The following is a 27,256-nucleotide window of genomic DNA, read 5'->3' on the forward strand; positions in this document are numbered from 1 at the left end:
CGCTGTAGTTGGTGGTGGTCGGCAGGTTGTCCAAGAGGGGGAATCAAAAATGTTTTTAACGAAAACCTAAACGCGTCATGCAGAGACACTGCGCCATGCGTCAGCCCACAGCCACGATCCCGTCGTCTCACTGTTAAACACTGAAGGAGGAGAGCGGAAGTCAGTGCGAATAATGGGGGGCGGGGGGGGGGGGGGGTGTTCGTCCCGCTCGAGGATAGAGGACAGAGAACTTGGAGATCAAATGCTTGCAAACACCCGCATCGTCCTGCTGGCGGGAAGCGCGCGCTCGGTCCGTGGCTGATGCTGCTGATGCTGCGGCGGCGCGCGCCCTCATCCTGCATCAGCAGCATCTCGGCTCCCAAACACTCCTCTCCACCCCCAACCCCCACTCCCCTCAAACACTCATCTCCATCCCCCCTCCCCACACAAACACCCAGACACACATACACAGTGATTAGTAGTGCGCACATTTCTATTTTAAACGTTAAGGACAATATGGGCCAGTTTGATTTTTTTTGTGAGCCTGGAATTCACTGTTGGATGTTTGGTTGGACTCCTGGTCGGATCGCTCGTTGTATTCATCGTTCGGTTTACAGTCGACATGTCATCCCGCCCTGGACGGCCGACTGCTCCTCTAGAGGGCGCTGTTGGACTAAATACATCAGAACGAGGCGTTCATCTGCACCAGTGGTATTCACTATTTTTTTCAGGAGAGCCGCACTAACAGGACAAAGTCAACAGGAGAGCCATTTTGACCGCAAAGTATCAAAACCTATAAATTCAGTCATACATAAGTATGCCTGCTTATTAATATGTCATCCCTGAAGCAGTGTTTCCCACAGAATTTTGTGAAACTGGAGCCTAGTCCTCAGGGGGGTCCCGGGGCATGTTCCCCCGGAAGAAAATGTGGTATACCTTTTAACCTAGAATGCATCAATCTGGCGCACTTTGAGAGGAAAATAAAGACTTGTGTGACTGTGTACTATTTTCTGGAATAATGTGGAAACACTGGGTCACATAACATGGAAGCTATTGAAGAATAGGTTATTACTTTTTATTAAAATATTTGTAAAAAAAATAATGAATTAAATATTATCAATCAAAACAAGTGTGTTCATAGAAAACCCCCCTCCAATAATAATTGAGAGGCAATGAGAACCCTGCCTGTGTAACACCCTGGAAAGGAGAGAAGTAAATAATCACACTCAACACGGCGCTCTCTTTGTCGTGGCTTTGGCAAGAATGTATTAATACTCCAAAGTACTTACATAGGTACAATGATTTTCTAAAGAAAATATCAAAACAGAAATTATATGATTTCTTCACATTCAAATCTGAAGTTCACAGTCGGGTTGTCTTCTTTACTTTCACATTTTAAACTAAATTAAATAAATAGTACACTTGTAGCCTTTAACTTGTGTTATTCCAATCATTCCCTCTTTTAAAAAAATCAATAATTAGGCCAAAATACACACTTTAACATAAATGTACAAACCTATGTATGCACAAGGTGTGTTTTACTTTAACCACACTCAAACATTGTCTGATGGCGCACTCTAGTGGACATGGCGGAATAGTGCACTGCGTGATCATATCACTATATTTTTACTGCCATGCGAGCCGCAAACAGAGGCTTGAGCCGCGCATTGAGAAACACTGAGCTGCACCATGGGAAATGGTGTTCTTGTACGTTTTACGCGATAAGGCTACTTAGTCTAGCAATATTTTTCTCTTGTTATTCCTAGTTTTCTAAATGACATTCTTATTGGATGACACTGAACTGTGCCCTGGTAAAATATAAGATCAGCTAGATATGTAGAACCATACAAACCCAAGCTTTTCTGGACCCCCCCCCCACCCCTGATTGAACATTTTATTGGAAAAACGCATCCGGAAACCAGAGCGTCCCTGAGTGAACACGTGACTGCCCAGACTACCTGATTGACTGATTTGACTGAGAGAAACGCTAAAAAACACCTTTTATGAATTCAAGAAAACAGACGTCACACAAGTTGTTCAAGTAAAGAGTGACCGTGTTTTTATATCTGAAACTTCTCTGCGACATTATCAAAATATCACATCACCGCATGTCCTGAAATGTTTCACAATATTTACAAATAAATGTTGCTTACATTAGACCATTTAAAAAAAACAAAAAACAAAACAAGCAATAGCAAAAAAGAAAGACTCTTGACAAACGGCCAAGTGCACAACATACTTCACGCAAGTTTATTTCTGTAAAGTATATATTACTAGGCCTATATACTCTTTTACATGTTGGAAAACAAATACTGACAACAAAAGGGGCAGTTTACCCCCCTCCCCGAATATGGGAACACTTACAGAGCGAAACTGAGAGAATGGGAAACATCAAAGCAAAACACAACGCAAGTCAACACGCATCGTCCACTTGAGAAACACACTGGGAACAATTACAACCCATACCTATTGGGGTTGGGGAAATAAAACAAACTTTTGTTGGAGATCATTCTGAAAACCGACCATTGTTGAAGTCAGGATTTCCCCAAGGACTTAATAATAAAAAAAAAAAGTTCAACACAAATCCATGGAAACATGAGGTAGGCCAGGATATCTTGGGTCCCGTACGTACATTGCACTGAAGGAGAAGAGGAGGTGTGTGTGGGATTGGGTTGAGACTGCAGATATTTAACTTAACTTTAGGGGGAGACAGCGAGTGGGATTTCCACGGCGAGTTGCTCATTACAGAGCTCTACGCCTTTAGGGTGTATTTTAGTGTTTTCAATGGAGGTCCCAAGGTGATATAACAGCCACCTTGTTATAAAATCAAATAAAAGAAGAAAGGTGTTGTTACTTATGTTGCTAAATTAGTGGTTTTACTTGAAGCGGTTCTGCATTATGTTAACATCAGATAAATGCTCTGCAAAACTGACATATTATTGCACGTTTTAGTTCTGTAGTGAATTCATGGTGATATTTAGAGACAGGTGCAAGGCTGAAGCAGGGAAAAGGTTTATTATCTGTATGGGCCAGGGGATCTGCTAGTGTTCATTTAGCGGTGATGACTGTCACTTGATTTCATACATTATGGCTTAGGAACACTTTAAGTGAAACATATGACTGAAGGGGTTTATGGTCGATCTATGAGCGCTGGTTATGACACACAGTATCAAGGCCCTGGTTGTTTTCTGTACGTATTCATCCAAAGGGTTTGCTGCTCAATAAGTGACATGCAAAACAATACAATACAAAGTAGAGGGGCCAATGTCTGCTCTCTCTGTCCTGGGGCCCTTAGCAGGCTCGCCGGGCCCTCGGAAGGGAAGCCACGTCCAAGGGGAAAACCTTAAGTTGAACATGGACGTTCACACTGCCACGCGGGAAACGGGTATGAACTGTACTAGCACTAATAAAGAAAATAAAAATAAAACGTTATTGTTTTTGTGAAAACACTTAAAAATAAAAATGGTCTTCAATACATTAACTGTTCACACGTAAAAAAATGTACCTAACTTACAAACAGACATAAAACATATAAGGCTTGAGTTTTCAACTCTTGGTAGTAATTATTGCCATCTAGCATGTCTTGTAAAGCTTAAAAATAAATATGAAATGCTGTACATAAATAATTTACAACAATGAACACCGGAAGCACAAAAAACGGAAAAAAAATGAAACATAAGGCCCCTTAATTGCAAGAAATGCTTTTTAACGTTCTCTAATCTCATGTTAGTGTTGCGCATTACAATCTATATTCGTGGGTCATAATCTACACCTTGACTCTGAGGGTTGGTTACTCTACCTAAAGCTATTGGATATTGAAGATCATCACTACAGTAATGGGGAATCGGGTGCATAGAAGCACACAAGCATAATCCTCTTCCCAAACACTGTTAAGTTTTAAGGGTATTCCGTCTTGTGGGGCTACCTAAATTAAACCTCAGCCAATCAGAAACCAGGGTTATATAGGCAGCCTGGCATGCCATGCGCCAGAAGTAGTGCATTTCCCAGGACCAAACATTGTAAATTCAGTTTTAAGGTTATCTTTAGCTACCTAAAATCAAACTCAGCCAATCAGAAACTAGCGTTTTGCAGGCAGCAGCCCAGGACCAAACACTTTCTATCGGTAAAGTTCACACCAAGAGACACTTCTGACAAAAATAACCGGGTGCACCTGGACTTGTATATGAAGTGGTCTCTTTGCCAACTAGGGGGAGGGGAGGGGAGGGGAGGGGAGGGGAGGGGAGGGGAGGGGCAAAACACACATACTGACAACTGCCGTTCCTTTGCCTAAAATAATGAAACAAGGGGAAACCGGTCTGAACTACATTTCAACGTATTTAAAAAAGCTTTCGGCTGTGTTTGTGTATCTCTGAATAGAAACAGGGGCGTTGGTACGCCTCAGCGCGTTTCTTTTGTACAATAAAAAGATTAAGTGTGCATCGGGTCTGCTTGTACGTGACGTTGAACAATATTTACATACAATTCTTGATAGCAGGACATTTCAGGACAATGTACATATTGAAAATGTATCAGAAATATTTGGACTGTCTATTCTTCTTAAATATGTAATGTACGCTTGACTCTCTCCACTCGGATTTACCACAGTTTTCTTGAAAAAAAAATAGTTAACTCAAACTGTTTTTTTCAGGGATTTTTTTGCATTTACAAATGTATCGTCGGTCGAGTCAACTGTCACGATGCACTGCTGATGTCCGCGTGTATAGCACCAGGCGAGGTCAAAAGGTCAAGAGGGAAGGCCCGGAGGGGACGACGTGGCATAAGGCTTGGGAGACGCGTGCGGGGGGAGGGCGTGGCACATTCAGTGTTATCTGGAGATCTTCCTCCTCTTGGCTTTGGGGGCTCGGACCTGACGCTCTCTTGATGGCATCTGGTGGACCTGCAAAGGGGCGGGGGGGAGATAACAGACAGTGTTGTTCACATCACTTTAAAGACAGGGACGCATGGACTACACAAAACGCCGGCCAATTCATTTAATTGGGTCGGCTCATTGGCTCTATGAGGCAGAGAAACCTGCGATATGGGATTTGACATCTTAATTTATTGGCGCTGACATTTTGATTTAAGACCTCAGTCCACCCCCTGCTCAGCCATAGACCTCTGAAGAATAAGTCCCGCCTCCGAGGCTCCGGTTCCCTCGGTCAAATGTCTATGGGAAATAACATGGGGTTTTTGAATGATCGTACAAAACAAACTCTGCAGGTGGCGAAGAATTAAAAGCTGTGTCAGGTCAAAAAAATTATTTTAATTCACATAGAAATTTGACCGAGGGAAACGGGAGGCTCGGAGGCAGGACTTATTCTTCAGAGGTCTATTGGGAAGTGTTCCAGTTACCCGCCTGTGATTGACACGAGGTAAGGGTTCCCTAAACCAATCAGGTAAGAGGTGGGTCATAAAAAGAGTGCTTCACTCCAGAAGAGCTGAGCGATGGTTATGGTGTTTCAACCAGACCACTTCAAAAGGCGGATTATAGGGCTGCAACTACAATTATTTTATTAATCAATTAATCTGTCGATTATTTTTTCGATTAATCTGCTAAAAAAAACATTTGTAATTGCTGCATCTTTATTCAAAAAATGAACATTACTTCAAATTCACAGTGTAGACACCAGGTTATTGCTCCAACGTCCCGGAACTATTAAAAGTAATATTAAATGAAAAAAAAAAAAAAACATAACTGGGATAACACAAAAAAAAAAATACAATGCATGATATAGATTTACATATATACAGTATATAAGGGATGTCCACGGTTAACCAATAAGATCTTTAACTGGTAATTACTAACGGTTAAAAATAAATTAAATCATCTTTATTTCTCTCAGATGACAGGAGATCGTCAATTTTTATTGATATTGATGCCATTTTCGAGGATCCTTAACCTTAACCTTTTTTTTTTTGTGTTGCATTTGAACACATCAATCATATTACTGAGCCGACCTGAACACATCACATTTGATTTGTTGGCTACATTTTTTAAGCTAACTAGCTCTATAACCTGCCGATTTTAACATGGATTTCAAAACTGGATTACTATTTTTAACTGACAGGACTTTCTACACCGTCCGGTTTTGTTATCACTACCGCTGCGTTGAATGACTGTTGATGCACGCAGTGCCGACTCCGAGCCCGTCCGCACACCGTCTGCAGCAGCAGCAGCTGACAGAGTTTTTGGTTGGACTAGACGGATACTGAGTGAAGGTACAACACTTTTATATAGGCCTACAGTCAGATTTTAAGATATGACCAAAATACAAGCTGTGGTAGCTCACACTAAAGCTTGCTGTGGGCTTGCATGAACCATGAAACAACCATGGAAAACCCTTTCGGCGGCTGGCTGTAAACAGTTCAGCGCCTAAAGGTGCGGCCACACCAGACGCGTATCTCGCGTACTTCGCGTATAAAATCGCCATTTTTTCCATAGGGAACCATTGGTTTACGCGCGTATTACGCGTTTTACACGTATAAGCAACATTTTACGTGCGTATGAGGCGCGTATATTTACGCGCTATACGCGCGTATATCGCGTACATTTCAAGAGTTCAAAAAATTGAACTTTTTACGCTCATATGCATGACGCATGACGCATTAGCTGCGTTGCCCAATCAGCGTTGAGCTTGACCCGACGTCACTGGCAGAGAGTAGTGAGCTTGGACAGAAGCATACGGTCGACATCTTTCTTTATTCTGTGTGGAAATAGTAACATAGTTACGCCATTAAATGCTTTTATGGAAACATTTCTAGCGAGAAATGTGCATTTTACTTTCATAATGTTCGCTCGGTGAATGTGAAGGATGTTTGGTTTGATAGTTATGACGAAGAGGGAACGCTCCGTTCACTTGCATGGACAGAGTCTCTGGTTACTAAGCAACCTCAACGTCTTGGCGGACTATATATCTGCTGATCAACACTGCTGGAAACACACCAGACACACCATGTGAAGTTATTTAACCCGATTATTGTTATTTATATCCGAGATTATTTAATCTAACCCGATCTAAACTCTATCACCCAAACACGGCGGCGTTTGGGTTTCCTACCTCGGACTCCAGCGCAGCCACGTCCGACAACTTTCTTTATTCTGGGTGGAAATAGTAACATAGTTACGCCATTAAATGCGTTTATGGAAACATTTTTAGCGAGAAATGTGCATTTTACTTTCGTAATGTTCGCTCGGTGAATGTGAAGGATGTTTGGTTTGATAGTTATGACGAAGAGGGAACGCTCCGTTCACTTGCATGGACATGGACTCATCTAGGCGAGTGACGTAGGCGCGTATGGCGCGTATGTGACAATTTTTGACACAAAATGGTCAAGCAACATTTTACGCGCGTATCTTGCGTAAAAATTACGCATCTGGATCGAGATACGCATCTGGTGTGGCCGCACCTTAAGAGTGAAGTATTAATGACCAAATTCGTTGCCAACGCTTTTAGTAATCAATTTTTATCGATTCGTTGTTGCAGCCCTAGCGGATTAGTCTTGAACCTTTCAGTTCATTTCCCACCTCCAATGGGCGTTATGAACGGGCACCGACCAAAACGCCACTGGACACAATTGGATGGACCTTCAACCAATCAGAGCAGCCAAACACGTTTGACCCTTCAGCGGCAGCCATCTTGATTGATTACCAAAAACGCCTCAACCACCCTCCAATAGGGCACTTCTCTGTTCAGTCATCCTGTCCGACCATCCCCCTTTTAGATAAACAGCAGTGATTGGCCCGACCTCTGTTCCTCACTACAGACTAGGGGTGTAACGATCCATGTATTCGTATTGAACCGAATCGGTACGGATGTCAAGGTTCAGTGCATGGATTTACGCGGAGAATACACGGTATAAAATTAAACAAAACTGGCGTAAGAATTAATTGATGTAATCCGGAACTAATGTTAGACACACGAGTTCTTCAGGGACAACTAATTGCACATTTCCACCGAAGCGTGCGGGTTGGTTCAATTCGCTAAGGTGCGGCACAGAACGAGTTTCCATCGCCAAAAGTGGGCGTGACCCGGACCGAGCTATATTGAGCCGTACTCTTCTTGCTATTCTCCTCCGTTGGGGTCAGGCCCCCAGGACCGGCGCATACTTCCGCAATCCACCAGTGCTCAGAGGCCAAGCCTGGTATTGCAGCTGTTTAAGCTGGCTGTGGACGGGGTTCCGTCATTTCATGTGGCCCAGAAGTAGATATCGCCGTCCACTCCAATACAAGTGGGGAACAGGATTGTGTCTCTGCAAAAAATGGCTGGATATCAATCAAAGGCTCATAATTACCTTCATGCCATGTCCTAAAAAAATATAAGTTTTTTCTTTACAAAACACCACCTCAAGCGTTTTATTAGCCGTTATCTCGCTGGGGAAGAGGGGTGTGCAGCTGAAAGGAGTCGTAGTGAAACAAATGGCATCCGAGAGGGCCTAGTTCAGTGCTCCGTTAACGTGTCCGATTTTTGGACTGGTTCATCTGCTGCTCAATAACTCTCACGGTCCTCTGCTTGCGATCATTGTGATTCATCATGTATTGGTCCATTTATTCAAAAGATCCAAAGACAAAGAAGCGGTACATTACGGTATCAGTTCTATATTTCTGCATCCGGTACGTCACGGACTAGGCCACGTGTCTTGGCCCCATAACGCGGAAGCAAATCGCTCCTGTATGTTACCCTGCGCCACTGAGCAGTTTGTATAGGAATGAATGGGCGGCCATTTTCCAGTCCGTGGTCCATCCTTTATTATGTCCATGGTTGGGGTACTGAGACGCCTAAAATGGTGCTAGCAAGTTCGAGCTACAAACACCGTCCGTTGATTGGTCGACAGAATTGCACTTCCGTGAGACTGGGGGATAATAAAAAACAAACCCATTATCCGTAAGGTATTTCTGGACAACGGCGAAAGCTTTGTTTATTGAAGAAAATGTCACACAAAAGTTTGCCGTCCCTCTTGGACGTCCTACATTGTTCATTCTGCACGTTCATCTTTTTCCTTGGATTTATTAGGAAGCTACCCTGTGTCGGGCTGCCATCAGGTCACAATGCTAACGTAGCTGCAGCGGCTATCGCCTTCCGGTTTACACCCCCCCAACCATAAGGGTACTGTCGGCGGTGGACGCGAGCCTTGCAAAACTATGCGTTGTCGGTGGGGGCGATACTGCAAATATTGTACATTATTTCAACTATAGGTTATATTTACAGAAGAACATTTGAGAGGATGAGGGAACGTGTTAAGATGACATTCACGTCTCTTTTACTAAATATCTGTGCCAATTTATGCGAACCCTTCCACAGGGGCAAAGTGCTATTTTGATGTGCGAGATCAAACAGCTGATGCGGGATATGAGCCATTTAAATGATCTTCTTGTCACCCGATATTCGTTCTATTACTGGCCTTATTTGTTTTAGTGTTAGCCTATTTGAATTAATTACGTAATGTTTTGTGTTCACGTTCTGTGTGAAACGTTCATGTTCTGTGTGAAACATAAGTTCAGTAGCCTCTTTGAGTGAATGAAATTTGAAAGCGTGAGTGAATTAAAAATGTGTGCGTGTATGGTGGGTCAAATTTCTGTATTTGATAAATAAACCCCTTTTCTCTAATAATGTTTCCTACCATATAATTTCTGTGGACATTATGCGCTATAGCTTTGGCTATAGGCCTACACTTAAATACACTTAAATAATTCATTCATCTGTCAAGGCAGTAGCTCGTTGTATAAACATTTTATATGGATATGAATTAATGAGATTGACGTAAACCAAATTAGTTAACTTGTGTAATGTGATAACTAATAAATCAAAAGTCATGCTTCCCAGTGACCAATGTATATATATTTATTGGTCAGTGTGCATACCCAATCGTAGCACATTGTCCTGGTGGGGAAACAAGCATCTGACAAAAAATAATCTGCCAGCTGCTCCCTGATAAGGGCCGGTTTTGGTGCGAGTCGGGAAGATATCGGATGACTCGCGAAAGGAGATCATCAAACTTTGGCGCCGACATCCGAAAATACTGGAAATGCCTTTCCTCGTCCAGGCTTCGCATTGGAAGCAACAGAAAAACAAATTCCCCATCCTGATCTCTTGTGGTATTTAAAGGGCGCACATACCCCCGCCTATCTCTGCGCTTCATCACTCTTCTTCCGTAGCCATTTTGATCGGAATGTCACCTGGAATGTCACCCGCGAAAACACAGGTGACTCTGCTGCCACTCATGGCATGAGTGGTGTATTGCATGTCATGCATTGCCCGCGACGTTCGCGTATGCTGTGTAGACTATGAAAGGAAGCGCGTCGCTAGCGCCACTCGCATCGTTTACGCGCGTTGCTCGTGTTGACTATGTAACGGCCATAACTGAGCTGCGCCGAACTGCACCTTCACTACTCCACCAAGCTGCACCAAGCCGACCCACACCCTCAAGTGAAAATGCGCCATAAGGGTACTATCGGCGGTGGAAACGCAAGCCATAACTGCGCTGCACCGAACCGCACCTTCCAAGCCGCACGAAACCGACCCGGACCCCTCCGGTGGAAATGCTCCAATTCTGTGTACTTTGCACTTTCATAAATAAGACATGCTGCATTTTCAGTTTTAGAACTGATTGTCTTTTTTTGTTTACAAGTTACGGATGGAGTCCGGAGGTGATGAGGGGTACTTATTGTTTACTGTTTACATCTTAGATTACACAGTTCAGGCTGTTGCAGCTAGGTCAGGGGAGAGACCGTATGACACTAGGTGGTACAACCTGATACATGCACAATAAAAAAAGAATTGCCTTCGACATTTTGTTTTTTTTCTTTTCCCGTCATTGTGCAGAACTCATACCGAACCGGGATGTTTGAACTGAGGTATGAACCGAACCGTGACTTCAGTGTACCGTTACACCCCTAGTAGAGACATGGCAAAACTTTGATAAGCCTTGGTTACGGTTTGTTCACATTCATTTATGATTCCCAATTACTACACTCTCGAGGCATCAAAATCCCATGATGCATCCTGATGTACAAGTTCTATTAATAGGACAATGGCTACAGAATTGAATTACACCAGTCAAAGCACCCTGCGACTACTTGATGGCGATGACAGCCGTCTGATCTAATTTAAGGTTGTTTATTTCCTGTTAACCCCTCACTTAGCTGCTATGCATGATTGTGAACACCTTTTGAGGTTTCAGAATTGGGCCCAGACACTGGATTATCAGTTTACGGTAGTTTTATGCGATCAAACACAACTTTGGTGACAAAACAACAAAAGGCACACGAATATTTTAGGTTGTAACTTGAAAAAGGGAAGTTTGAAGTATTTTGGGGTTGGCCTCTCAGGATGAAGAGGATAAGCATGAAAGGAAGTATGAAGGAGTATTAAAGGCCTGGAGATAGGAGATGTACATGTTGAGAAGGAGACGCACATGTGGAGAAGGAGATGTACATGTGGAGAAGGAGGTGTACATGTGGAGAAGGAGACGCACATGTGGAGAAGGAGATGTACATGTGGAGAAGGAGATGTACATGTGGAGAAGGAGACGTACATGTGGAGAAGGAGATGTACATGTGGAGAAGGAGATGTACATGTGGAGAAGGAGATGTACATGTGGAGAAGGAGATGTACATGTGGAGAAGGAGACGCACATGTTGAAAAGGGGAAAGGATGCTACTCACTGTGCCCGATATCTTATCCAGCTCACTCATGGCCTCGTGGATAGCAGCTTCCAAATGGTTATTTAGTTTCCCTGGCCTGTGAAACAAAACACAGGGGCCCTTAAAGACACAGGACACTACAACACAGCAGGCAGCCGTCAATCATCGTTATCAAAAAAGTGACACGCAAGCTGAAAACACCGTTCCTGGTCCAGTCATGGTCTAGAGAAACAGGAGAGGAGAGGAGCCTGTCTGTATACGGACTTCAGCGTTCACGCTAGACTTTTTCTTGGGCGGACAAATGTCCGACACTATTCCAGAATATCGGACATTTGGAATATCTTCCGGACGTTATTCACTAATAATTAAATAATCACCAAAAGTCCACATTTAAACGACAAATGACACAAACTAAGTTGCTTCAATAAATGCCATTTATTAAATTAGCCTAGACAAAAAAAACATAACAGTCATTCTCAGCAAAAAAAATAAAACTAATTTGATAATTGCAATTCTTGCAGGCTACTTTCGGCGCAACTTCATGGCATGGAAGTGCTCCGCTGCTCGCGAAAAGTTTTGTGCGTTCACACCAAACGCGACGGGCGACAAGATCTCCTACAAAGTGAACGTAGAGATGCTTATCGGGCGAATTTTTCGCGAGAGAAAACCGGCGAAAAGTTTTGATTTGTCGCTACACTTTCGCCGTGCACAGGCGAGCGCGTTCACGAGGATTTGTGCCACAACAAAATCGCTCGAGTTGAAATATTTCAACTTTGACGCGAATTTCGCGTGATGACAGCCAATCAGCGTTCAACAGCGTGGCCGCTGAGTGACATGTGTATGCATGAGCGGGTGCACTCCTCGCGTTCATGAATGCACGTTCGTGTTTGCCTCCCTGGTGAGCTCGGCCAGGAACCGCTACTGGTTTTCATATGCTACTGATTAATTCATACATAAATGCAAACTTTTCTTTTTTTTCTCGGACATGTGGGCCGTTTACATTTTGTTATACCGGCCATGCGTGCGTGCAATCGGCCAATGTCCGGCTATAGCCGGCTAACGTGAACACTGATGGACTTACTTCCTGTTCCGTTTGGTTGCCCGGTCGAAGGCCTCCAGGTCGTGGGTTAGTGTCTTAAGTGTTTCTGGTTCGACCTGGGACAGGAAACAAGACGTCAGTGGTGGGACATGAAACTCAGTGGCTCGTTAAGGATGAAGACAATAGCACCACATATCCATCCTATATAAAAGGCAGCCGTTACGATTAACTGAGAGAGCCTCATCAAAACTAGATCACTTAGTTTCTTAACCTTAAAAAAACAGATCCAGCCAGGGAACCCAGACGAATCTGCAAGCTCATGTTTTATTGGCTCTAGCATATGTGTATGGAGTCAGAACAGTCTCATTATTAATGAATGCACAGAGAAGGATTCACAAATGTATTTTGTGATTTATATATAAATTACTCTCTTCTCACAAATACATTTCAATGCACACACAAATGGATATCGGCATGTATAAATGTAAAATAAATCCATAAACAAAAATAAGTTTCACAAACATATTTCTGATCCACACACAAATATGTCTTGTTTTAAATAAAGGTAATATAAATCCATAAATATATTAATTTAAAAAAGATTTTCAATTTTCATCAAAAATGTATTTGGATGTTGTTACATTTATGTACAAACTGTTAAACTTGAATTTACAAGACGCTTTTCATTTGTGAGCTTGTTTGCATTTGTGTGTGAAACTGTCTGCATTTATGTGTGGATTTTTGAGACTCTCCTGACGTCGCTAGATTCACAAATGCATTTTTTTCAACAAGGAACTCTCTGTAGTCAATCAGATGCCTCCCTCGTTTTCAGCCAATCACATGGCTGCAGTTCCGACCTCTGAGTCCAGCCTCCGAGCCTCCCGGTTCTCTGTCAAATGTCTACTCTATCGGAAAGAACATGGTTTTTTGAATGATCGTACATAACAATCTCTAGGTGGTGAAGAAGTAAATGCTGCGTCACGACACTTTTTCCAGCTAATTTCGACTGGGTTTTGGGATTATCGGTGCCGTTAAAGTAGTAAACGGCACCGACGTAAAAACCCAGTCACAGCAGTCATGTGGTTGACTGAAAACGAGGGAGGCATCTGATTGGCTACAGAGACTTCCTTGTTGAAAAAAATGCATTTGTGAATCTAGCGACTTCAGGAGAGTCTCAAAAATCCACACATAAATGCAGACAGTTTCACACACAAATGCAAACAAGCTCACAAATGAAAAGCGTCTTGTAAATTCAAGTTTAACAGTTTGTACATAAATGTAACAACATCCAAATACATTTTTGATGAAAATTGAAAATCTTTTTTAAATTAATATATTTATGGATTTATATTACCTTTATTTAAAACAAGACATATTTGTGTGTGGATCAGAAATATGTTTGTGAAACATATTTTTGTTTATGGATTTATTTTACATTTATACATGCCGATATCCATTTGTGTGTGCATTGAAATGTATTTGTGAGAAGAGAGTAATTTATATATAAATCACAAAATACATTTGTGAATCCTTCTCTGTGCATTCATTAATAATGAGACTGTTCTGACTCCATTTATGTGTCCTTCCCCCCTCCCTTTAAAGCAGGTTTCCAGCAATCCTGGCCCGGGTTCGAGCCAATCACAACCGTTTATCCAACAGGGTGTGGTTTGATATGACTCAATGCGAGCGCCGATGAGAAATTGTTCATTAACAATCAAGAAGGTTGCCCCGGAGGTGTCACACCTTTCGTTGCTCTCATTGGTCGTAGGTAGGGATTTCAAACACTTTAAGAACAGTTTAGTAGTAGTGCTAGCAATAAGCTGCACCCCTTTAAAGATCCCATGGCATGAAAACTTTATTTCACTTTATGAGGTTTTCTAACATTAATACGAGTTCCCCTAGCCTGACTATGGTAGCCCAGTAGCTAGAAATGGCGTTAGGTGTAAAACGAGCACTAGGTATCCTGCCCTGCCTTTGAAAAAAACAAAGCTCTGAAGCTCTGCAGGGAAATGTTACCTCCCCTTCTCTGCTTTTACAATGTAGGCAACAATCCCTTTCTCCTCCTTGTCGTGGTTAAGTCTACTTCAGATTGATGTGGAAGTGGAAGAACCAGAGACGTCGGAGAACCCGAAGCAGTCGTTAGAGATTCATAATATCTCCTCCTCATTTGCATTAAAACTAGACACCGAAGCGGCGTGTTTGGGGAAAGCTCAATGTGCGACATTGAATCGTAGTCGCTGTAATTCTGCACCAGGGCTGAATTTCAGGAACGTCTTCAAATACTTTGTTAGGGGCCCACTAATACCTATATTAAAGCATCCATGAAGTAGCATGCCATGGGACCTTTAAGAACAGTTTCGTAGTACTACTAGCAATAAGCTGCACCACTTTAAGAACTGTTTATAGTAGTACTAGCAATAAGCTGCACCACTTTAAGAACAGTTTAGTAGTAGTACTAGCAATATGTTCCACCACTTTAAGAACAGTTTTGTCGTAGGACTAGCAATATGCTGCACCACTTTAAGAATAGTTTAGTCGTAGTACTAGCAATATGCTGCACCACATTTAGAACAGTTTAGTAGTAATATCAGCAATATGCTGCACCACAATAGAACACTTTAGTCATAGTACTAGCAATAGGCTGCACCACTTTAAGAACAGTTTAGTACTGAACTAGTTTGGTACCTTGAGCCAGAGTACGTCCTGCCATAGAGAGCTACTGCGACTCAACCCATTGAACCCTTTGAAAAGCGGCACCAAAGCTCATTGAGTCAATGGAGCGCCAAACTACTTAGGAAAGCACCACTTCCTTCCTTGTTTCACATCATTGCCGGATAGCTACTGGTTAATGGGTGTCTAGCGAAAGCAAAATTAACCAGAATTTACATCCCTAGTGCTAGGTCTATAACACAATGGGGTCCAGAGGCCTAATGCACGGTGCCCGTTGACATAGGCCGTTGGCAACAGCGCCACATGCATGAAGACCCGCTCATCACCTAGGCTAGGTCGGAGGCCGACCGCGCTTCCGCTCCCCACCAGCACCCATCGACGCTATCCCACATGCGGACACCAGAGCGACCGGCCCCGCCCCTCACCTTGACCTGTTCCCGGGGGCGCTGCCCCTGCTGCTCCCCGGCCAGCCTGGCAGGCCAGGGGGGGAGGCCCCTCAGTGGGCCCCATAGCACCTCGCCCACACGGAAGCCCCTGGCGCGGTAGGGTGAGTCGGGGCCCCGCAGCTCCTCCTCGCTGCTGGGGCTCTTGGTGTCCGAGGGGCTGGCCACCGCGCCGCCGTAGCAGCGCCCGTTGTAGGGGCCGTAGTCCCGGCCCGTGGCCAGGGGCCCGTCCAGGCTGGTGGAGGAGCCCGGCGACTGGTCGTCCCCGGTCAGCTCCTGCCTCGGCGGGCCCAGCGCGTCCCCGTAGCCCCCCCGGGAGACGTAGAGCCGCCCGGGCGCCGCCCCATTCAGCTGGCCACAGAGGTCCAGCGCCACATCCGGGAGCTCGCTGTAGTGGGCGTGGCCCCGGCCGACGACTCCGTCGGTGGTGCGGTAGCCGACGCCGCCACCGTCAGGGTAACCCTTCCTGAGGTCCTGGGAGACCTCAGGGGGGCAGGGGGGCCTGGGGGCGGGGCCGGCAGGCCTCTCCGCGCAGGGGCTGCTCCTCACCTGCGTGGAGCACTCCAGGAACTCCTCCCCGCCCCAAGCCGCAGCGTTGCCCCCGCTCTGGCCGTCAAACCAACCCCCGTGCCGTAACTCGCCCTCCCACAGGCCCCTAGGGGTCCCGCGGCCCGGGGAGCCGAAGAAGTCGCTGGGCTCCGGCGTCCCCTTCCCGGGGTCTGGGGTCTTCTGGGGCGGGCCCGCCCCCGGCCCCGCTCCTCTGCATCTCGACGGGGCCTCCACCTCCCGGAGGCCGTGGAGGGCGGAGCTGATTGGCCGAGAAAGGCCGACCGGCTCGCAGACAGAGCCGGCGAATGCGCTCATGGCGATGGAGGGGGCGGCCTGCGTGGTGCCGCTCAGCGTGGTGGTGATGGTGACGTGCACGCCCTTCCTGGCCGCGTCCACCACCGCACGGTAGATGGCGTCCACGGCTTGGTCGCCCGGGGGCCCCGCTGAGAGCCCCTCGCCTTTGGAGGGAGGCTCCAGATGCTGTGGCCGCGGAGGTTGGAGCCCGTCTCCGTACTGGCCTTGGTTGGTCATCATCCCCTGCTGAGAGACACGAGAGCCGGGTCATATGGAGACGTCCAGTGGGAGGTCTTTGGGGGTTACATTCTCTTTGAAACATTTAGTTTTTTTAATTTTTGTAGATTAAGACAGGAAAGTATGGGAGATAGAGGGCAAGACATACAGCACAAAGGACCATGGGCAGGAATCGAACCCGGTCGCTGCGGTAAGGACTGGGCCTTTATGATACGAGCTCTACCCGGTGAACCACCGGGGCGCCCCCGCTTTGGTACATTTTGTATTAGGGCTTTGACTTTTGCCCAAAAATCATATTAAATACTAAATATTCAAATATATTTGAATATTTATTAATAATATTTTGAGCATTACAGGCCTTCAGTCAAACCTATATGGTAAAAAACTCGGCCGAAAGCTCTGTGCGCCTCCGGATGGCCGTAGCGCGGGGAGCTCTCTTAGGGATTGGGCTTTGCGGGTTTGTTTACCGGTTTTGCTATGGTTACTGGTCTTGTGTGTTCCAACGGTTGAAAAGATGTGGCGCAACAGAGCTCGCGATTCACGTTCAAGCAAAGACATTAACAAAAAATAATGCCATAACAGTTTCGAATATTAAAGGCTGCCTAATACGTTTGAATATTGAGTTATTTTCGAATAATGAAGTTCGGAGTCAAAGCCCAATTTCGCATGGATATTTGATTAGAGTACAGGCAAGATGGACAGGGTTGAGAGAGGGGGAACTATGTGAAGCCGGTGAACGCAGGCGGGATCGAACCAGGGTCGCGGCAAGGCGTTTTTTACCTCGTCGCTAACCCTTGCAGTGTGAATTCTATGAAACTAAAAACCCTTAACCCAGTCCCTTCATCAATAGAATACAACCAATAGTGGTGCTCGCTTAAAATGAGCTTGACATTCCTCTAGGTTAACGAGGAAAACAAACTGTTCCCAACAAAGGGTGCGACACTTCTTCCAACCGTGCTGGTGTCTCACCTGATAGTTCTGGTAAACGAAGGGCATGGAGCTGAGGTTGGTGCCGTCCGGGTGGGGGGGATGGTCTGAGAAGTGCTGCTGGCCCTGGTAGGGGTGGTTGGGGTGGTAGGGGTGGTTGGGCTGGTGGTTTGGGTGTGGCGGGCCGGCGTGCTGCATGCCCTGCTGGAACTGCTGCCGCTGTAGCTGTTGGTGTTGGTGTTTTAGCTGCTTCTGGTACATCTGGGCCCCGGGGCCGCTGCCGAGCGACTGCATGCCACCCATGCTGCAGCTCAGAGGTGACGGGTTACCTTGGTTAGGGGGAAGAGAGGGGTCAGGGGATTACAGGTGTGGTCAAATTAAATTATTACGAATTTTTGTCTTTCTTTGGGAATTCTAAATTACATCAACACGAATGATGCTTACAAAGAAGGCTTTTTGCCATTAAATATATATGATAAGGCAAATAAATAAGCTTATAAAGCTTTATTTTAATTATTTTTTTTATTATTCTACCACTCCTTAATTGTGATTGCGTCAGCTGGCATATTATTCATAGGCCAGATGACCTAATAACCAAAAGTCCCTGTACAAACTGTCCATTTTGGTCGTGAAATCGATGAGAACAAAACACAGGCGTTAAAAGAAAACCGGACCAAACCCACCCTTTGTGGTTACCCCAGGCAACTCACCTCTCTGGCGGCCCCTGGCAACCAGAGGGTGGCAGAAGGCCTGTGTGTGTGTGTGTGTGTGTGTGTGTGTGTGTGTGTGTGTGTGTGTGTGTGTGTGTGTGTGTGTGTGTGTGTGTGTGTGTGTGTGTGTGTGTGTGTGTGTCTAGCTGGGACAGCTGGTGACATGCTGTGCGTGGCCCAGGTCTACACTCACTGGCAGCCTTCTTTTCCTCCCTCCCTCCCTCCCTCCCTCCCGCCGTCCTTCTGCTGATGTGCTTGGAGCCGCATGGTGATTGGTGGAGCCGTGTTCACCCACCCGTTCAGAGGCTGCCATGAAAGTGTGTGTGATGGGTGGTGTACTGCAGTCAAGGCAGCTACAATGATCTCTGGGCCGGCAGTGAGGTGAAGGGTGAGGTGGAGGGACAGATGGTGCAGGGTGCTTATGCTCCACCGCTTGTTGAATGAAACCACTGACTGGGGCCGGGTAAAACTATTCAAAAGGCCGCTAATCAGCTGATGTGGCTGCTAGCCACCGGCTCACACAGTGGTCGTAGTGAAATGGATCCTCAAGCTGAAAACACCCTTTGAAATCACTATTTAGCAGTAGTTTCCAAGACCAGCTACAAAAGGAAGATGAGTAGCTGAGCTAGCTTAGTCCTGCATCCACTTTCGAGGTTCCTCGAAAAAAAGCATGTTTTTTAATGTTTAATGTGCAAACAATTCCTTCGTTTTATTTACTATATCGAGATTAATACTGATACTTTAGCTCAACAAGTATTCTTTGTGGTGGTTATACATTCAGGGCATGGTTGATTTTGGTCAAGCTCATATCGCTCTTCACTGTACATTAGGGCTGGGCGATTAATTGAATTTTGAATGCGCTATTCTTTTTTTTCATTATTATTAATATTTTTTTCATTTGTTCTTTTATAGAAAGGGCCGAACAGCTGGATACATATCTGCATTTTATTTTAGATTGGAACATTTTCTTTTTGACCATTTGTCTTTTTGTATTTTTTTTAAGCCAGAATTTCTAAAATACTAAAAAGTATTTTTTGGGAGAGACATACTGAATAAATACAACATGTCAACAATCGGCAAAAATAATTGCCGATTATCATAATCTGTGATTATGATTTTTCCCATAATCAAGCAGCCCTACTGTACATACGGCAGCTACAAAATCAGCATCGCGTGACAATCCAGGTCTCCTTTGTTTTTTTAAGACAATAATGAGCATCTGTCCTGGACACCAGGTGGTCTGGAGCCGGCCCTGATGGCCCCACACACACACACACACACACACACACACACACACACACACACACACACACACACACACACACACACACACACACACACACACACACACACACACACACACACACACACACACACACACACACACACACACACACACACACCAGGATTCATGGTTACTATGGCTACCAGCTAGCTTGACGCGGATCTTTTCATAGGCTATCTGAGCTGTATCACAACAACCCATTGAGCATTTCTGCTTAGCCGCGAGTGTAATCATAAAACAAAACCAGAGGAGCGCACTGGCCGCATGTCAATTAGCCCCGCAGCCACCGGGACAGCCGTTTCATTTGCATAGGAGCCCAACTTCTTGGTCCAGAAGCCTCCGTCGGTTGAACCTTTTGTCAAAACAAAAACTATAAGGATGACGCACTACTGTAATGTTTAGTGTTTTCATTGCGTTACTGACTAAAGCAATACAGCCATCCCCATCCAATACCTGATCCAATACCAGTGAACAGAGCTTTCTCGATGATGGGGTTTGTGGGGATGGCACGGACATAACTATTGGTAGGTCTGACTGGCCCCATGGAGAGGTCCGGTGCGGGGAAGGGCCCTACCTGCGTTGACCAGTCCACAGCTTCCGTCCCCGACGCTGCGGGCCATGGCCGCCATGCCGGACCGCCTCATGCCGTGGTGGAGGAGGTTCTGCTGCTGGAGGGAGGGGCCAGGGTGGGACAGCGGCGGCGGGTGGGCGCCCAGGTGGCCCAGAGGCATGCCATCAGGGCCGACGCCGGGCCTCGGAGGACCACGGTGCCCCAGGGCGGACGCGTGCATCTGGGTCATCATCTCCTGACCGGGTTGATGCTGAGGATGAGGGTGAGGCCGAGGGCCCAGCTGGCCCCCAGGAGCCCCGTCCTTTTTCTGGCTGTGCAGCAGCGTGGGCGCCCCGGGGCCACGCAGTCCCTGCTGAACCTGGAGGTGCTGCGGAGGTCCGCGGGAGACCCCCATGTTGGGGCCGTCGCCGCAGTGCAGCAGGTTGGCTCCCGGGGGCCCCTCGGCGTGAAGGCCGGGCCCCGGCCCAGCACCAGCCATGAGGTGAGAACCCTGGTGGCTCATGGACTGGAGGAGCTGAGCCATGGAGGTGCTGGGCGGCAGGCCGACTGCACGATCCCCCTGCCGAAGTGGATCCACGGGGCCACAGGGAGCTGGGACCCGAGGACCCCCCGGGCCGGGTTTGCTAAGCATGCTGTAGGCCATGCCGTTGCCGCCTTCGTGGTTGGCGGCTGACGGCTGCTTGCGTTTCCTCAGGGGGTCCCGCTGCTGGGCCATCAGCTTGTCCCGGAGCGCCGCCCGGCCGCTCTGGGCCTCGGGCGCGCTAAGGGGCGTGGCGGCGTGCGGCGGGAGCATGTGGTTTAAAGTGCCGTGTCCCTCCATGCCTCGAGGGCTGCTCCGGAAGCCGAGTGGCCGGCTGCCGGCTTCGGTCACTTCCCCGCCGCCTCCGCCACCGCCCGGAACCGTGTTCCCCGAGCCGGCGCCGCCGCAGAAGGCCGCGGGCCCGTGGTCCGCGGCGGCGTGCTGGTTTTGATATGCTAGCTGTGCTTTGGCTGCGGCGGACAGGAGGCTGCTGGCTGGGAAGGAGGCAGCTTTCTGTTGGTTGAGGATCTGGTTCAAGGGCATGCCCAGGAGACCTGGGGGGCCCTTCTGGGAAGCACTTTGGGTGGACAGTGATGAAGGGGAGGACGACGGGGGGGAGAACATGGGGTGACCGCGCTGAGGTGCTCCCACGGAGCCGGCCATGCCAGACGGCATCTGGGAGTCGATGTACTGGTGGAGCCGGTCGGCTTTGTTGGAGGAGGGGCTAGAAGGCATGGCCGGCAGAGGGGAGCACATGGCCGACCGGGGGGAGCTCGGTACCTTCACACTCCCGGGGTGGGCCTGGTGCCCCGAGGGGATGGCAAAGTTCCCGTGGTCCAGGGAGGTGGACGGGGGCCGAGAACGGTGGGGGGAGGCCTCCACTCGGCCGGACATGTGGACCGGGGAGGTGACGGGGGCCGGGGACATGGAGGGGGCGGGGCCGGCCTGGTGGGACCTCTGGACATGGCCCGTGTGGCCTGCGGGTCCAGTCTTGCCCATGGGTACGGGCAAGTTACTCGCCAAGGGGACGATGGCGGGCGGGGGGGCGTTTACATTCATCATCGGTACCTGAGAGTGGAGGCCGGGCGGGAAGCCAGAGGGGTTCGGGGAACCGGGGGAGGGGCAGAGGCCGACGGGTTTGCTGGGGATGGGGTCCAGGATGCCCAGTGGGTCTTTCTCAGAGGAGGTCATGAGCCTCGGCTGGAGGGCACAGGCGGGAGGTGGTGGTGCTTGCAGAGGGGCGCCCGGGGGAGGGGCGGGCTGCGGTCTGTGGTGGAACACCGCGCGGGGGACGTCCGTCCCGTGGCGGACGTTACCCGTCCGCGGCATGCTCACGACGGGGCTTTTGGCGGCGGCCGTGGGGGAGAGCGTCGCCCTAGTCCTCCCCGTCATCGCACAAGCCGACTGGCCGAGCGGGGAGCCGTGGCGCCGCATGCTGGCCGGGGACGGCGGCGTCCTGCCGTTCCCGTGGACGGAGACGGCCCCGGGGAAACCACACTGGGTGGTGCGGTAGCCCCCCGGTACGCCGTCAGGGCTCCCTAGGGTCTCTGTGGTGGGGGAGTGCGGCCCGTCCCCGTACAGCTTGGAGCTGGAGGGAGGTGGGCTCAGCATACCCCCGTATCCGACCATGTAGGGGGACTTTGGTCCCGCGTCCGCGCTCCCCAGTCTGTGTGGCCTCGGGTAGCCGGGATACAGCTCTCCTGGGTGGGCTGCGGCCACCTCGTGGGCCTGGTACTGCCTCAGTGGCTGGTGCTGGTGGCCAGCTGCGAGCAGCATCTTGAAAGGGCTCTCGCAGTCGGGTAGGGCGTGGTGGGGCAGGCCAACGTGGGGTATAGTTCTTATTGCTCGTTGGGTGGTGGAATGTGGGGGGATGGTGGCCGGTGCCCCTTTAGGTAAAACATAACGTACATGTGAGTTTATGACAAAAAATGCAATCTTACACAAAACGTGTAACTCATTATTCGTTGGCACAAACTAATCGACAATTAGACACAAAAGGTTTTATCCTTTCTAATGTATAGTGACTAAGAAAGGAAGGTATTGGAGAAAGAGGGGAAGAACCACGGGAAGGAATCTAACCCTGGTCGCTGCGGTAGGGACTGGGCCTTAATGGTAAGGCTGCACGATTATGGCTAAAATTATTATCAAGATAATTTTGATCAATATTGATATCACGATTATTCATTTGATTGACAAATATTTGTATTGAACGGTCAGGTAAACATAACACTGCTATAACATCCGTGATCCATTCTGCTACATACATGCTAATGTATAAATCTTTGCATACATAACACCAGCTTAAATCAACAGGGAACAGATAAGACAATGTTCAAATTGTAAAAGATTTGTTAAACTTGTAAATAAGGTGTTTGTGATGTGACCTCCTCGAAGCAAAATAAAAATTATTTCACTTTATTCATTGTACCCATATGATGAGATGAGTTTAAGTAAAACTCTAGATTTTGACCTAAATGGAATTGTGCCTAGAATTGTCACTAAAATAAATATGCCATCACAGAATGCAACAGAATCAGAACAATGCATCGCAGGACTATGCTTCACATTACTAACGGTGTTTATTGGAAACATATCTTAGGCTAAATGGAATGTGATTGCATTGGTGATTCTGGTGTGTCTTTGTGAGCTAGATGGATACGGTATCAAGCTGTACAGGCTCACTTTTATGGACGTCTGAATTGACGTGGGACTTCTTACTTGTGTTAGAAGCCGATGCAATACTTCTAGCCTTCATGTATTCGTCATACTCTGCTCTCCTGGACCGATTTGGCACATGAGTACCAATGCTTAGACCTTGGCTGGGGGGGGGGGTAAGGGGGTGGTTGCGTAACGATACGGCGGCCGTGACGGTGCTAACGTACCCGTGACGAGCGCCGGGTGGGTCTCGATGCTCCGATGCAGAGCGGCCACCGCCAGCAGCTTCCTCTTGTGGATGCACAGCTTGGTGACGTCCTCGTCTGACCGCACGTCCTCCGCGGTCCGCTGCTTGACCAGTGCCCCAGGGTCAAAGCTGAACACCTGGGGGGTGGGGGGAGGGGAGACATTCAGGTTGTTACCTCGATGTAGGAGGATGAGGTCTCTGACCATGGAAGCAAAGGGTGTGTTCTTTTCTCATTACAATATGTAATTGGCGGTATAGCAATAAATAGGGTGTCACCTGGCTCTTACTCAAAACAGAATAGATACTGCCATGTTTCAGAGAAAAAAATGTTTTTAATGTTTTTTACCCTCCATAATGATGTCTCTCCAATAAACAGCAAACAGAGCATTAACAGCGTGAGGTTTGAGGTCCTCGTGATGTTTACTTCTAAACTAAACCTATAGCAACCAAATACAACCATGGCCAGAGGGCTCCACCTTTGAAGCCCGAAGGGTCCATTTGGCCACCAGAAGGACCCACCTTGTGGAGGACGAGTGGGCATTCCAGGCCACACTTGCAGGTGCCATCCGTCAGCAGGTAGGCTTTTACGTGGTCGTAGCTGGCAAGCACGGAGCCGCTAGGACTGGAAGGGAGAAGCAAACAGGAAGGGATGGAGAAAAGCTTTGGGACTGGGGGGGGTACAGTGAACATTGACCTTTGTTGTTGTATAATGCGAGATATATATATATATCCCTGATCAGGTAACAAATTAGCTCTAAATAGTTGACTCTTGCCAACCTATTAACTACTTTAGACCTACATCATTATGCATTCAGAAGTAAAAAGGGATTGGCCAACCAGAAAGAACTAATTCACAGAAATGTTGGTTGAAACTCCAGAAAGAGGGGTTTCTCAACAACAAACCCCTAGCTTTATGACAGAACTTATGTTTAATATCTTTCTTCCCTTTAAAAATGTGAGCTAATGTTTGGGTTCTTAACATACACTACAAGTTAAATTATTAACACTATTAAATCCACATTTATTAAATCCCAAGATGAACTTGGCCTCCTCAAAGGGCTCTCCAACGACCGAACCACTGTCCCTTCCAATCCACAGAAGAAGATTGGTGCCCTTACCTTATGTAGATCACTCCTTTGCTGGGCTCCGCCCTGCGCTGCCAGCCAATAGGGACCTGGACCGGGACCGCGTGGCGCTGGGGTCCCGCCTCAAAGTCCTTTCCGCCATTCATTTCTCCGCCGCTTTGACGCACCGACGCCTCACGGGTACATATATACACATATACATATATATGTATATATACATATATATTATATCCATATATACACATATATACATATATATGTATATATATCACACGCCGACCGCAGCCATGGCAACACGAGTCATGTTCGATCTTCAATGCCGTGGTGATGGAGTTTGTGGTGGGAGCAGCCCTTCAGCGTGAAGATGTGTATGTGCCTGCGCAGCTGAGGCTATGATTCAGGGATGACAGTCGACCAGGGGGGGGGAGCGGGGAGGTGGGGGTTGAGGGAGGGAAGGGGGAGGGCGTTCAGGGTGAGACTGGGCTCACGACGAGACCCTACCCCTTGAGCTGCAACGCGGCATGTCCTCTCAATGACACGGGCCGTGCTTTTAGAGCGGCTGCAAAGGAAGTGACGCGGACGATGCCATCCGTTTGGTCAGGATGACTGAGGCCTGCGGGGTTAACACCCCTATTTTAACGTTTGCTCCAAATGTCCATCAAGAGGGTCTTTTTATAACCCAGAGGGTGTTAAACAACCGCAATTCGGCCTCAGATTGGTAGAATGGTGCTGTTGGATAAGGGTCCTCTTCTCCTCAACATGTTGGTTCCCAAAGACGGCCCGGTTGTGGTTTCCCCATGGTTCCTAAGGGGGGAAATGAAGTAACGCACAACGGAGAGTCAAAGGTCACACTTTCCACCTCCTGCAAGTGTGCGCGTCGGATGATCTGTGATAGCCCGCGATGCATCGCGTGCCTATTAGTATGCATCAACGCGAGTGCTACACAGGAGCACACACATAAACACATAGAAACCGAGCCGGCTGCCTTGAACTGCGTGTGAACTTGTGAACCAATGGCCGCCACCACACATCATCACAGTGGATGTCTGTGCGCATGCATGCGTGTCATCCGCAACGTGATGCAGACAGATTGCCCGCTACTATAAATGTTGCATGAGAAATATATATTTCTTTTTATGCTGTGCCGTGCGCACAGTGATTAGGCAGTCAATCCCCTCAGCGCCTGACAGTAGGGGAGATGCAGGGCGGTCGTCCTCTTCTCCTCAGCTGCTCCGGTGATGCTGACTCATTACCCACCCGAGAGGAGCTGGGGAGATGGGCAGGGTCAGTCACAGTACACCCACCGCAGGAGAGAACCGACGCAGCCCCACCGCTCACAAATTACATGGGACGACTGTGGGCAGTGTTCATCCTAATGCCACAGATTCTTCTTAGCATAACAACAGAGACTGTAAAATAAGGCCCAGCACTTTGAACTATGAGAAAAGGTTGAAAGTCATCAGCACTGCCACTGTTGACAGACTTGTTTACACTTACACTTTTCCTTACTAAAAATCCCCTTTGGAAAGCTTCACCAACAAATTTGTTAAGGAAACAGTAGGTCTAAATACGACCCTCGCAGTTTCTGGTTTCCAGGCCAGGCCCTTTCCCATCTTCACCCAGAAGATCTGCTATAACAATGTAGGACTGTTGGATCCCAGATTAGACCACCACTGTTTTGCCCCTTCGCCACCAAACAGTTCAACATTTACATTTAAAACAGCTATCAACATACACACAGTATATTTGTCGGACAATTTTTTACCCTTTTATATTGTAACGTGCAAAATCTTGACCAATTTCAGGACCTTGGACATTTGTTAGATATTATAGTTTTTAGTCTTTCAATTGTTCCAGAAATGTTAACCACTGTTAATAACATAACAACTAGTAGTTAGCTGCACAAAACAGAGAATGCTGCCCAGTTTATGAACTGAGAATCACCACTGCTTCTTGAAATTACAACATTAAATAATTATTACGCTGACATCGAAAAAATATCAACTTTGACAGGTCCGATTTTAATGTCAACTTCTGCAAATGGAAAGGAACCAACGTAATAGCCTATTCAGCGCCAATAGTCAAATAACTTCCATGCTTGGTTTAACAAGCCTATGGCAATTGCTTCAATCAATCAATCCGATTAGCCTTAGGTAATGTAGAGCTAATTAAAACACTTTAACATGAATCTACATTGGGTGATTGCCATATTTAGAAAACCAAGTTTCTTTCTTGCATAAAACTGGCCTACATCTATTTTAAAACTACAAAACACATGCATTAAGCGGCCAACTTGCAAAAGATCTTAAAATGCGAAGCAGTAAGCCAGCAAAAGGAGTCGGACATTGCATTGATTGCAAGACTTTTGGGCCCTCACTTATGGTGTTTACCCGACTGAAAATGA

At 47.2% G+C, this 27,256-nt stretch overlaps 1 protein-coding gene across 1 annotated transcript; it reads right to left on the reverse strand.

The window, feature by feature from the left end:
* Window positions 1-4,233: 4,233 nt before the first annotated feature.
* Window positions 4,234-25,241, reverse strand: LOC130380697 (methyl-CpG-binding domain protein 5-like). The gene is made up of 9 exons (XM_056587985.1): window positions 24,886-25,241; window positions 24,287-24,389; window positions 23,748-23,904; window positions 20,349-22,751; window positions 17,822-18,108; window positions 15,755-16,861; window positions 12,702-12,775; window positions 11,642-11,717; window positions 4,234-4,876 (listed from the first exon to the last, which is right to left on the reverse strand). Exons 1-9 carry the CDS (start codon window positions 25,095-25,097, stop codon window positions 4,805-4,807), a joined length of 4,491 nt encoding a protein of 1,496 aa, XP_056443960.1. The 5' UTR covers window positions 25,098-25,241; the 3' UTR covers window positions 4,234-4,804.
* Window positions 25,242-27,256: the final 2,015 nt, after the last annotated feature.

This window comes from Gadus chalcogrammus, chromosome 4, assembly GCF_026213295.1.
Source record: "Gadus chalcogrammus isolate NIFS_2021 chromosome 4, NIFS_Gcha_1.0, whole genome shotgun sequence".
NCBI classification, from domain to species: domain Eukaryota; kingdom Metazoa; phylum Chordata; class Actinopteri; order Gadiformes; family Gadidae; genus Gadus; species Gadus chalcogrammus.

What these genes read in the sequence shown, in the direction of transcription:
- LOC130380697 (XM_056587985.1), bottom strand. Translation starts at nt 25,097, where the DNA reads ATGTGTATATATGGATATAATATATATGTATATATACATATATATGTA. An exon ending in CTGTGGACTGGTCAACGCAG is followed by an intron (nt 18,109 to 20,348) that starts GTAGGGCCCTTC and finishes CCCCTAACCAAG; the next exon opens with GTAACCCGTCACCTCTGAGC. An exon ending in TCGTTTACCAGAACTATCAG is followed by an intron (nt 16,862 to 17,821) that starts GTGAGACACCAG and finishes CGTGTCTCTCAG; the next exon opens with CAGGGGATGATGACCAACCA.